Raw genomic sequence first — 12089 nt, 5'->3', positions numbered from 1 at the left:
AGCAATACCCTGTCTCTAACAAAAACCAGATTTCCTCTCTCTCCCTCCCCTGTCCTGCACACACATTTCTAATTCTTGAAGAGTATAGAAGTCCCCATTTTAACAAGCCCTGCAGGACACTGTAAAAGAGATGATCCACACACCATGTCAAAAATATTCCCAAATGATACTTTTTCATGTCACTTCCTCTAGTATCCTAAAAGTCCCAATTTCAGCATTGGGGGAGGAAGGGACACATTGGGCACTGGGTTACTGGGAAGAATCTTTTGCTACCAGAAGGAAGTTTTCTGCTCTCTGGAAACAAGACTACTTTTTTGTTTTTCTGTTTTTTATTTTGACAAGTTCTTTCTTATTGTACTGAGTGGGGGGTACATTGTGACTTTCACAAAAGTTCTTACAATATATCAAGTATATCCACCATTCTCCTTTATATCTCCCCCTTCTACCCCCCCCCCCCCGGACTATTTTTCAATGAAGTCAATCTAAGGGAGCTTCTGGCACCCTGTGGAGGGGTCCAGAGTCTCTTGAGAACTGTGGCCACAAATACCTCCTTAAACAGACCTTGGAGCAAAGCTACTACAAAACTATTCTTGGTGGGAAAGAAGCTGGGGGTGGGGATAGCTCCTCCAGAGCCTGCTTTCTTGGGGGTCTCTCCCAGACTGGCTGGAGCCAGGCTTTCCTAATCCCACAGTAATCATTCCCAGCAGTTCAGCTCCCAGCGGTTCAGCCCTTGTTTGCGGCTCTAGACCTCATTCAGCCTCTAACACTAAAGTCAGCCATGCCTTCCCGATGCACAAAACCAGATCAGTCCTACCTATAAGGACATAAATTCCACATTCTAGTCTTCCTAGAATGTCCCATGTGTTCTAAGAAACATCCTTTAGGGTTTTCCAGTAGGGGACTTCTTGAGAGCTCTGTGAAGCTGGGATAGAGGGATAGACACATTCTTGCCTGTTGCTCTTTTTTGAGAAGCGGAACTGAGGTTTGAACTCGGCCTCATGCTTGCTAGGCAGGCACGCTTTACCACTTGAGCTACCATGCCAGCTCTTTGCCGGTTTGTCTTGCCCCAGCCTCCTAGCACAAACCACAATGATGAGGGGAAGGGGAAGCTAACAGCCCCCTGTCCCCTTCTGACATAAATAGTTCCATTCCATACCTGCCTTATACTCTCCACATGAAGATCTACTCCAAAGAATGTTCGGGAGCTCCTGGAGCCTAGAGAGCAGAAGGAGGGAATCCTCCGTGGATTCTGCATAAGGTCCCTGGAAGCCATTATTTATGCACTCAGCCAAAGTGGCTTGAGGCAAATTAACCTAGGTGTTCAACTGGTTCTAGAATCTCCCTGAGAGCTCTGGAAGGCCTTGTGTAAGCAGAGTCTGGTTGGATCTGCAGCCCTGTCCTCAAAGTTGACACTGCATATGTCACACATGGTTGTGAGGGACAACTCCAGTTCTCCAAGCTTCCTCTACTGTGGATGGGTTTGAGAAGAGACTAAACTCCGGAGTTCCACTACAGCCAAGTAGTCAGGCAGCAAATACGGCCCAGATATCTGACTTGTGCCTTCCCACAGGTTGCCTGGAGTGCCAGGGTGGGAGGGAACCCTTGGTGCCTCCCTACAATTCAGGCCAACTTCCTGTTTATGCCTGTGGGTGGGACTTTATGAGTCTAAGAGAAGCCTAGCCATGCCATGCGCTGTAGGGGGCCAAGACTGGCAGCCGGCTCCCCTGGGCATACACCTACTCCAGGGAAGGGGGAGGTACTGGTTCGTCTTGGGCAACCCCAAGCCGAAGTGTTTGGGGAAGGGAGGGGACTGTTTCAGTGAAATCCGAGCCCTCTTTGTCTGCTTCCTAGGGGTTTTCCCTGTCTTTCTCAGGATTGTGCGGGGTTAGGCTCCCTACGGAGCAGAAAAGGGTGGCGGAGTGAAGTCCTCTTAGAGCAGCCAGGTAGCTTAAATCCCGGTCACGTGCTCTCCGCCCCTTCCCCAGGTCAAAAGCCAAGTCCAGTAAACTGTGAAGTCGAAACCCAGAGGGCAGCCTCGGGGTCAATGTCAAGCTACTTTTTGGCTCAGTACTCTTGGCTCTTTAGGGGTGCAGGGTAGACCACTCCCCTCCCCGGGTGGGGGCGCGGCCTCGGCTGCTCCGCCCCGCTTCACCAGGTTGGGTTAGGCGGGCGCCCGGAGCCCGGAGCGGGCTGGGGAGCTGGAGTTCTCGTGGCGAGGAAGTGGGCACGCGGGAGCAGGAGCTCTGCCAGAGCTGGAGCAGCGGCACAGGTGACGCTGGTGAGTGGTGGGGCGGCCTGGCTGCAGGAATTCCTGCCTTCTACAAACCCCTGCTCCAGAGCGAACTTTCCGCCTCTGGGGAAGCTGGGGGTTGGAGTGAGGAGGGGGTCTCCACTCCATGGGGCACAGGCAAGGAGTCTGAACCGCAAAGCAACTACAGAAATTCACACCGATGGACCGACATACACGCGTGCACACAGACCCACGCACGCACCTGGGACACGAACACACGTGCTCTCGGAGAGGACGCGCACAGTGAGATACCCTAACAGCTCCAGGGGCAGCGCCACCGGCCGAAGCGGATCGCTGTGCTGTTCAGGCTGGGGAAAAGGGGCAAACCGTGACCGCCAGCGGGGGCGGGCCGGGTGGGACGCACCCGGAGGTTCCTGCTTCCCGGGCGCCAGCCTGCAGGTGAAGACCAAGACGTAAACAGGATCGGAGCACGTGATTGCTTCACAGAGGGGTGGGCAGTGCTCCTCTAACCCCACAACCAGGCGGTGACCCCCTCCCCAGGCCTGGGCGAGTTTGCTTGGTCAGGTGCAGGACTGTATTCCATTCTCCGCCGGGATTGGTGATTATCCCTCTACCAGAAATATGAACATAACGCCCCCTGGAGCCCGGGTGGCAAGGGAGACCTGGAGATTGTTCAGCTGGGGTGGGGCTACTTGGGCTCTTCTCTTTCTGGCTAACACGTTCTCGGAGTTGGCATCTCTGAAGCTGTCGGAGGGAGGCCCTTGATAGCAGTGGACAGCTGCCCCCCGTCCCTTACCCCCAGTCCAGGGAGCAGCTGTCTGTGGGTCCCTCTTACCAACACCTCCATCCCTCTGCAGGACCTGGAACTCCTCCTTCCAATATAGGCACCGAGACGGGGGAGTCCCTCTCCCCACAGGGAATCCATGAAAGTAAATGCTCCTCAGTGTAGGAGGGGGCTGCCCTAGTAGGAAAGAGGACGTGGTCTCCCCCTCCCCCAGGAAATGAGGGAGGGGTAGCACCGTACCTTCCTCTCTTCTGCTCCCCACCCTCACCCCTCCGCACGCTGAGCCCAGCTGCTGCCTGGAGGAGCTAGGCAAGCTGCCAGAAAGGGGAGGAGGCTCTTGATGTCCCGGGAGGTTGGGATCAGGGCAAGGCCAGAGAAGGGGTCTCAACTGGGGAGAGGAGTTCTGTCTGTTCTTGTGAAACAGAATTTGGAGTGAGTTTGAGGGTGGCTGGGCAATGTTTCCCTTTCCAGGGAAAAAGAAAGAAAAACAACCCTTTCCATGAGCTAAAAATAGAGCTGAGAGCCGGCCAGGCTATGGCCTGGAAGGAGGGGGGTGCTTCTTCCTGGGGCGGAGCTCAGCTCTGGCAGACCTTGGTCCTGGGAGGAGGGGACATGGGGGAGGCAGACTGGCCTTGCCCAGGGGTGGGGGCGTCAGCTGATCTTGCCAGGTCACAGAGACCTCCTTAGGGAAAGTCTGGTAGTTGAGGAAATACATGGAAGAAGTTGTGTGACTGAGACTGTTCAAGGCATGAAAGAGGGTTAGGAGACTATTTAAGATTGTGATTGGGTCACAGTGGTAAAGGACTTGTAGTTGTGAAAGATGTGCACCACAGGCGTGCAACCCCAAGTGTCTGTGTGTGCGAGTTGGCCTGGAAGATTATGGAATGAAGGAACGTGGAACCACGTGACGGATGAGACTGTGATCGTGGCTGCCTGAGACAGAATGTGGGAAAGGTCGTGTGGGTGTTAAGACTGTTTTGTTTTCGAGAGGGTAAGAGTATTTGTGACTCTGAGAAAGACAGTGGAATGTTGTCTGCTGTGGGACTAGTGTAGGTTTGGACTGCAGGTTTGGGCCACTCACCCTAGCGATTGTTGGGGGGCCAGGGGACGCCCCTCTCCGAACAGTGACCTCTCTCCTAGCCAATGACTCGAGGGCAGGTTTAGGAGCATGGAGCCGTGCCAGGGGCAAGCGTGGGCTCGTGGACTGAGGGCACAGCATTGGGGAGTGGGATTGAGGGGGACTCAGAGTGAGGGGCGACTCTTGTGTTGTTAGAAGGGACCGCCAGGTGGCGCCGCCTCCGCAAATCCTAGTGTGCCACCTCCAACTGCTGGGGGTGGGGCAGGCAGCGACCAAGCCTCGGCACCGACTTGTGTTGGGGCGCGGGGCACCGGCAGCAGGAGGGGTGGGAGCAGCTGACCCTCGGCCTCCACTCTGGACTTGGAAGCTGGAGATTGTGTCTTGCGGGGGGAACGACTTGTTTTAGAGAAGCGGGGGAGGGGGGAGGGGTAGCCGCCGCCGCGCCTTGGTCCTTTGTGCTTAAACAATGACCAACTGCTGCTGGCCCCGGGGCCCGGGCTGGAGTAGAAGGTGACCCGCCCGCCAAGTCCCGAATCGATTGAACCCCAGATACACGGTCACCAGGCCTTGCAGGGAGGGATCCTGGGCGCTGCCATGTAGCTCCTGCGTGTGCCCTGGCGGACACGCGTGACGTGGGGTGCTTGCGCGTATCCGCGCCCTGGGGCGGGGACGCCCCTCGGACCCCTCCCCCGAGCTGCGCACCGCCCACTTAGGCCGGGCGGGGGCTGACCGGGGCCCGGGGGGCGCCGGCGAGGCGGAGGCGGGGCCGGGCCGCGCAGCTCCGAGTGGCCGCGCGCGGACTCGAGCGGGCGGCGAGCCTGTGGAGTGCTTGGGGCGGCCCGGGGCTGAGCATGGAGCAGCGTGGTGGAGGTGAGGGGGCCGGGGCTGGGGGTGCCTCAACTTCTGCACGGTGCGGTCCGGTGGGGGAGGCGGCATTCCACAGCCGCCCCCACTTTATGGAAGGAGGGTGGACTCTTGAAGGTGGGTCGGGGGATTCCTGGCTTCCTGTCTCAGACTAGGAGAACTCGTGATCCCAGACTGGATCCCGCTTGGCTGGACCTTGGAGTTTGGAGGGGAGACTTTCCCCAACTCTCCAGCCCCAGACCCTGAGGTCTGTTGAGAGTGGGAATCTGGGCCAGACTCCTCTCTCCCCTCCCCCTTTCCTCAACCCACTAAGGGGGGTGGTCCCTGTGCCTGAGTGATTCCTCAGGGAGTGCTGGGGAGAACGAGGGGTTCCCTTTTCCCACCGTCACCTACGCATTCTCAAAATGGAGCCGCTTGCCCCTCCTCTCTCGGGCTCCAAGAGCGGGAGCTGAGCTGGCTAGGCCTGGTTTTCCAGACGCCTGGCTCTGAAGGCACAGCCAGCTTTATGTCCCTCTGGATTCAGGGGCCAAGCTGTGCGGGTTCAACGACCTTGCCTCCTGGGTCTTCCTCTTGCATCCAGGCCTCTCTTTGTCTCTTGTCTTTGGGTCTCTGCGTTTCTCTGGGTCTGTCTGCAGCTGCCCTTGCCCTTCCATTTGGGTCTCTCTCTCTCTCTCTCTGTGCTCCCTCAAAGTGCGGAAGTGCACACAGGAGTGCCAGCCCCGTCTTCTCTGTCCTCCTCATGCCTTGGAGTAGTGGTCCCTATAGCTCTGCCTCAGGGCTGGGCTTTGTGGTGGTCTCAGCCCCCAGCCCTGCTGAGGGGCCTGCACCTGGCTGGCCTCCTAGCCCAGCTCCCAGCAACTCCTTCCTCAGTTCGGACTCTCTCTTAACACTTGGGTGGATTTAATAGAGCACAAGCAAGAATGGACAACAAATGGGGAAAAGAAGTCAGATCCTGTGGGCCTCACCTCCCACCCCCAGAGTGAAAACAAACAGGCTGCACTCACCCAGGTGGCCTGGCATGCCACCCAAGGCATGCCACTCCCACTAATGTTCACACTCTTATAGCTACCTCCACACACACTTGCATACACCTCCACACACACTTGCGTACACCTACCTCCCTGTTCACGCACTTGTGGAAGAGGTACATCAGCGTTCACGCACAAACCCACTCACGTACATGAGTGCTATGCTACATCTATCTTATTTTTTGTCATACAGTTACATTGAAACCACAAACTCACTTGCTACGGAGGCATTTATAACTTTTTAATAGTGACCCCTTTTACCATAAACTCATGTACACACACACACACAGTGTTTCATGCTTCTGCGCATGTACTCACATGATGAAGTCAGTGTACACACTCCACTCCCTTCAAGTTCTCTGTCCATTTCTTGGCCCCTCCTCTGCATGATGACTTCAGCAGATGCCTGAGTCCTGGTCTTCATCCGACTCAAGATTGGGAGTGAGTTCTGGGTGGAGATGTGCTGTTCCCTTCCGGGAAGGAGCAGGGCCAGAGGAGGTGGAGCTCTCTCTCCTGGGATCCAGGCCCAATGAGGTCTCAGAGCAGCTGCCAGAGGTGGTGGTGGGCTTCTGCCTGCATCCCCTGGGAGCTACTATGGGGAATAGCTAATCTCAAAGGTTGTATAGAAGTCTGCAAGGGGACAGGACCTCTGTAGTCTCCCTAGGCCCTACTGATTGGGTGAGAGAGGCTAGGAGTTGTCATGGAAACAAGCAGGAACCTCCATCTACCTCTGGGAGGCAGGAGACCCCAAGGGCACTGGGGTCTCCTGTTTGGCTGGCTTTACTCTTGCCACTGCCTCCTTGTCTGGGAGAAACTGAGGCCCAGCAGGGGAAGGCGGGGCACTGCCCAGCCTTGGCTCTTTGTTCCCTAATTACCATCTGAGTTGCTGATTGTAACCTTGACGTTACCTGTGCCCAAACTGCCCTGTAATGAGGCCACCTGTCCCAGGAGAGGAGGAACCTGTGCTGGGAGCTGGTAATGAGGACTCCCTGCCTAACCTGAGTCCTGGCCTCTGTGGGGCATATAGATTTGGGCCTGGCCTGGGTCTCCATTGCCAAGTGGCCCTGCATAACCATCCAGGCCTCCCAACTCCTCATCACTTCTGCTTGGTGGAGTCAGTCCTCAGCTCTATCCAGAAGAGAATTAGGCAGTGGCGTGGGGCCCAGAGAGAATGGAAGTTCAAGCTAGTACTTGGAGGGGGAGCTTTATTAGAAATTGAGGCTTATGACTGATGTTGGGGGTGTTCTTCCTGGATCAAGGAGATGGTGTTGTATAGTAAACGGACTCTGACATCACTACCCTGCTCACAGGTTGCCTCGGAGGCCCCTGGCCAGGCCTGAGCCTCTGCCACCATGGCCATTGTGCACAAACTGCCAGTGCCACTGGAGCCCACTCCTGAGGCTGCCACTGCCCCTCAAGCTCCAGTCATGGGCAGCGTGAGCAGTCTCATCTCAGGCCGGCCCTGCCCTGGGGGACCACCTCCTCCCCGCCACCATGGTGCCTCTGGGCCCACCTTCTTCCGCCAGCAGGATGGGCTGCTACGGGGAGGCTATGAGGTACAGGAGCCACTCTGCCCAGCTGTGCCTCCCAGGAAGGCAGCCCCTGGCACCAGCTTCACCTACATCAACGAGGACTTCCGGACAGAATCGCCCCCCAGCCCAAGCAGTGATGTTGAGGATAACCGAGAGCAGCGGGCACACAATGCCCACCTCCGTGGCCCCCCTCCAAAGCTCATCCCTGTCTCTGGAAAGCTGGAGAAGGTAAGGTCCAGCCCCTTTTAGGGGACCTGGGTGGAATCAGCGCTCTTCCTCTCTCACTCACACACACACACACGCTGGAATTTGGAAGCCTACACAGAGGAAAGAACGTGGGCTTCAGATTCGCCAGCTCTACCTCATTCTGGCTGTGTGACCTCAGAGAAATCACTTAACCTGTCTCAGCCCCATTTCCTGTATCTGTGGGGTATTTTTTGTGGGGGAGGGATGCAGGGGAACTGGGGTTTGAACTCACAGTTTTGCTCCTGCAAAGCAGGAACTCTACTGCTTGAGCCAGACCTCTAGTCCATTTTACTCTAGTTACTTTGGAGATGGGGGTCTTGTGAACTATTTGCCCTTGCTGGACTTGAACCACAATCCTCCTAATCTCAACCTCCCAAGTAGCTAGGATTACAGGCATGAGCCACTGGTACCTTCAGAGTGCCAAGTACCTAGCAAGTACTTAATAAATGTTAGCTGCTTAAATTATTATTCAACAACTTTTAAGTTTAACTTTGGATAAGGCCTTTAACCTCATGGAGTCTCCATTTTCTCATCTGTAATGTGAGGATGGTGATAAATGTTTTGCTTATATGGCTATTGCAATGATTTGAAATCATTTGACATAAAGTTGACATTCAAGCCCCTTTGCTAGTAGTAGTAATTGTTAATTTATGGGGCTGGGGACCCCAGATGGGAGGGGAGGGAGTATAACAAGGGCTTTGAAGAATGAGGCTGCTCATCTTCAATGTCACGTGGGACCTTGTTTCAGAACATGGAGAAAATCCTGATTCGCCCAACAGCCTTCAAGCCAGTGCTGCCCAAACCTCGAGGAGCACCATCCTTGCCTAACTTCCTGGGACCTCGGGCCACTGGGCTGTCTGGGAGCCAGGGCAGCCTGACACAGTTGTTTGGGGGCCCTGCCTCCTCCTCCTCCTCTTCCTCTTCTTCCTCGGCTGCTGACAAGCCCCTGGCACTGAGTGGCTGGGCCAGTGGCTGCCCATCAGGGACACTGTCTGATTCTGGCCGAAATTCGCTGTCCAGCCTGCCCACTTACAGCACTGGGGGTGCCGAGCCCACCACTAACTCCCCAGGCGGACACCTGCCCTCCCATGGCCCTGGGCGAGGGGTACTGCCCGGGCCAGCCAGAGGAGCTCCTACTGGGCCCTCCCACTCGGACAGTGGCCGCTCTTCCTCCAGCAAAAGCACGGGCTCCTTGGGGGGCCGTGTGGCTGGTGGGCTCTTGGGCAGTGGTCCCCGGGCCTCCCCTGACAGCTCCTGTGGGGACCGCTCACCTCCACCCCCACCACCTCCCCCACCTTCTGATGAGGCCCTACTTCACTGTGCCCTGGAAGGACAGCTCCGCGACAGGGAGGCAGAGCTGCAGCAATTGCGAGACAATCTGGATGAGAGCGAGACCTCCATATGCCAGGTGTGGACAGCGGCGGTACTGGGGGTGGTGTGGCAGAGCATCCAGAGGCACTGGGAACAAGGCAAGGCATTTCTGTTTGGGGAAGAGGCAGGCAGTAGCAGTACGACCTGTCCCTTCTTCCTGCCCTAAGCTGTCTGGCTGATCTGCAACTCAATATTAAGAGTCAGTGCATGGATTCCAGCCCAGCACTGCTGTGTACCATCCCTGGGACTTGAGCAAGTTACTTAACCTTACTGAGCCTCAGTTTCTCAGTCTGTAAATGGGACTCTTTCTGCCTCCATGGGGTTATTATGAGGATTACATACGGCAAAGGGTATAAAGTGCTTAGAATAATGCCTGGCGCCCAGGAAGTGCCATGTAAGTACTTGGTGTCAATGTCATTATCATAATCATTACTGGAATCGTGGATTCTGCTTCTCTGCCTAAGCAGGGAACCACCCAAGCAGTGAGTGAGTGGGGAACTGAAGGTGGCCGAGATTCAGGTCTGCACGGCCTACACCTCATCAGCCTGCCTTCTTATCCCAGGTGTTCGGGGAAAGGCCACGACATTGGCCTCGAGAGCGTGAGGACTGTGCAGCACAGGCACAGCAGGTCACCCAGCGGGCCCAGCGGGCCCAGCAGCTGCTGCAGCTACAGGTGTTCCAGCTGCAGCAAGAGAAACGACAGTTGCAGGACGACTTTGCGCAGCTGCTGCAGGAGCGTGAGCAGCTGGAGCGGCGCTGTGCTACCTTTGAGCGGGAGCAGCGAGAGCTTGGGCCACGGTTGGAGGAGACCAAGTGGGAGGTGTGCCGGGCCAGGAGGGAGGCAGGAGGGTCACACTGGCACATGCCTTGCAGAGTCAGGCCCAGCCCAGCAGCCTCCCAAGAGGCTCTGCCCTTCCTACCTATGAGATGAGGACTCGATCTCCTTTTCTGGGTAGGGTCTCATGCCTTCATGTTGGGTCTCTCATTGGTCCAGTTTGGTGCCCACTTAGCTAGTGGCACTGCCATCCCACTGCATTCACTATGAGGTGGACACTGTTAATAGCCCCATTTTGTAAATGAAGAAACTGAGGCCCAGAAAGACTAGAGCTCAGAATCACATCTAGTGGGGGTAAAGCTAAGATTTGAACCCATTTGGCTCTGATGTCGTGTCCTTACCCAAGAGACTCTGATGCCTCTCACCTGAACATGTGGGTACTGCCACTGATTGCTCCCACTCTCACATCTGCCACCACCCAGTCCCCAGACCCAGGTGGTGCAGCCTTGGTATCTCGTGATGCCTTTTTTTTTTTTTTTTTGGTGGCACTGGGTTTTGAACTGGGCTTCACACTTGCTAGGCAGGTGCTCTACCATTTGAGGTACTACCAGCCCTCATGTTGCTTTGTGATACAGAAGAAAAAAGGTCTGGGTCTGTGTTCCCATTTTATCTCTACTGGCCCTATGACTCTGGGCATGTCACTAGACTTGCCTTCCTCCATCTGTGTTTTCTTCTGTAAAATGGGGTAGTGATTGCACTTCCTCTGCCTGGGAATACTGCTCAGGGCCCATCTCCTCAGAGAACCTTCTCAGTATCCTTCTTGACCCGCAGGTGTGCCAGAAGTCAGGTGAGATCTCCCTTCTGAAGCAGCAACTGAAGGAATCTCAGGCAGAGCTGGTCCAGAAAGGCAGTGAGCTGGTGGCCCTTCGGGTGGCACTGAGGGAGGCCCGGGCTGCCCTGCGGGTCAGTGAGGGCCGAGCACGGGGCCTGCAGGAGGCTGCACGAGCCCGGGAGCTGGAGCTGGAGACCTGCTCCCAGGAGCTGCAGAGACATCGCCAGGAGGCTGAGCGGCTCAGGGAGAAGGCAGGCCAGTTGGACACAGAGATGGCTGGTCTCCGAGAGCCTCCTGTGCCACCTACCACTGCTGACCCATTCCTCCTGGCAGAGAGCGATGAGGCCAAAGTGCAGCGGGCAGCTGCTGGAGCAGGGGGCAGCCTGCGGGCACAGGTGGAGCGGCTGCGTGTGGAGCTGCAGCGGGAACGGCGGCGTGGTGAGGAGCAGCGGGACAGTTTTGAGGGGGAGCGGCTGGCCTGGCAGGCCGAGAAGGAGCAGGTGATCCGCTACCAGAAGCAGCTGCAGCACAACTACATCCAGATGTACCGGCGTAACCGGCAGCTGGAGCAGGAGCTGCAGCAGCTCAGCCTAGAGCTAGAAGCCCGTGAGCTTGCTGACCTGGGTCTGACCGAGCCTGCTCCCTGTATCTGCCTGGAGGAGATCACTGCCACTGAAATCTAGGGCTCCATCTCTTCAGGGAGCTTGGCCCAAGGTGGCAGAGCCACAGGTCCACTGAGCATCCCCAAGTCAGAGCCATAGAGCCTATTGTCCCCCTGGGATGCAGGCCCCTCGGCCTCTGCCAAAAATTCAGGTGTCCCTGTGACTTGGAGGAGCAAGATCAGATCATTTGACGGTCCCTGTGTTCACTGTCACCTAGAGGCCCCTGCTCACTCTGCCCGTTTCACTCCCCAGCTGCTGCCAGTGCCACTGCCAGCCCTTTGCCGAAGAGGTTTACCTGCCGGGGGAGCTGGAAAGAGGGAAGGGCTCCCCATCTCCACATTCTCCCCCATCCAAAGCCAGGGAGAGCCAGATGGCACCAGCTGCTCCAGATGTGCCTGCCCCCACCGTGCCCATGTTTGGGGACAGGGTTGAGACTAAGGTCTGATCCCCTGTCCCAGCTCTGCAGCCTCCTGGGCTGAGAGGGCTGAAGTCAGACCAAAGGAAGAACTCAGCAATGTCTTGTTTATTTTTTGTTTGTGACCAAGCAGCCCCTCCCAACACCCAGGTTTATGGCCTCATTTTCATTGTATATTTTTCACACTGTAAATTTCTTGTACAAACCCAAAGAAAAAGATTAAAAAAAAATTTTTGTTTTTAAAATGTGTA

At 56.2% G+C, this 12089-nt stretch overlaps 1 protein-coding gene across 3 annotated transcripts; it reads left to right on the top strand.

The window, feature by feature from the left end:
* The first annotated feature begins 1867 nt into the window (after positions 1-1867).
* Positions 1868-12083, top strand: Lzts2 (leucine zipper tumor suppressor 2). 3 transcript variants are annotated; one of them, XM_020177686.2, is made up of 5 exons: positions 1868-2278; positions 7316-7765; positions 8532-9191; positions 9717-9974; positions 10761-12083. In XM_020177686.2, the coding sequence occupies exons 2-5, from the start codon at positions 7358-7360 to the stop codon at positions 11442-11444; spliced, it is 2010 nt and encodes a 669-aa protein (XP_020033275.1). In that variant the 5' UTR covers positions 1868-2278; positions 7316-7357; the 3' UTR covers positions 11445-12083. The 3 variants fall into 3 exon arrangements, with proteins under 3 accessions (XP_020033275.1, XP_020033278.1, XP_020033276.1); XM_020177689.2 differs by lacking the exon at positions 1868-2278 and adding an exon at positions 2297-4026; XM_020177687.2 differs by lacking the exon at positions 1868-2278 and adding an exon at positions 4520-4983.
* Positions 12084-12089: the final 6 nt, after the last annotated feature.

This window comes from Castor canadensis, chromosome 7, assembly GCF_047511655.1.
Source record: "Castor canadensis chromosome 7, mCasCan1.hap1v2, whole genome shotgun sequence".
Classification (NCBI taxonomy): Eukaryota; Metazoa; Chordata; class Mammalia; order Rodentia; family Castoridae; genus Castor; species Castor canadensis.
The sequence above is the reverse complement of the archived record's forward strand: the minus strand, read 5'-3'. Positions and strand labels throughout refer to the sequence as shown.

Excerpts from the sequence above, each read along its gene's own strand:
- Lzts2 (XM_020177686.2), top strand. The coding sequence starts at position 7,358 with ATGGCCATTGTGCACAAACTGCCAGTGCCACTGGAGCCCACTCCTGAG. Across the intron at positions 9,192-9,716 it reads GCGAGACCTCCATATGCCAG|GTGTTCGGGGAAAGGCCACG; the intron begins GTGTGGACAGCG and ends TTCTTATCCCAG. Across the intron at positions 9,975-10,760 it reads TGGAGGAGACCAAGTGGGAG|GTGTGCCAGAAGTCAGGTGA; the intron begins GTGTGCCGGGCC and ends CTTGACCCGCAG.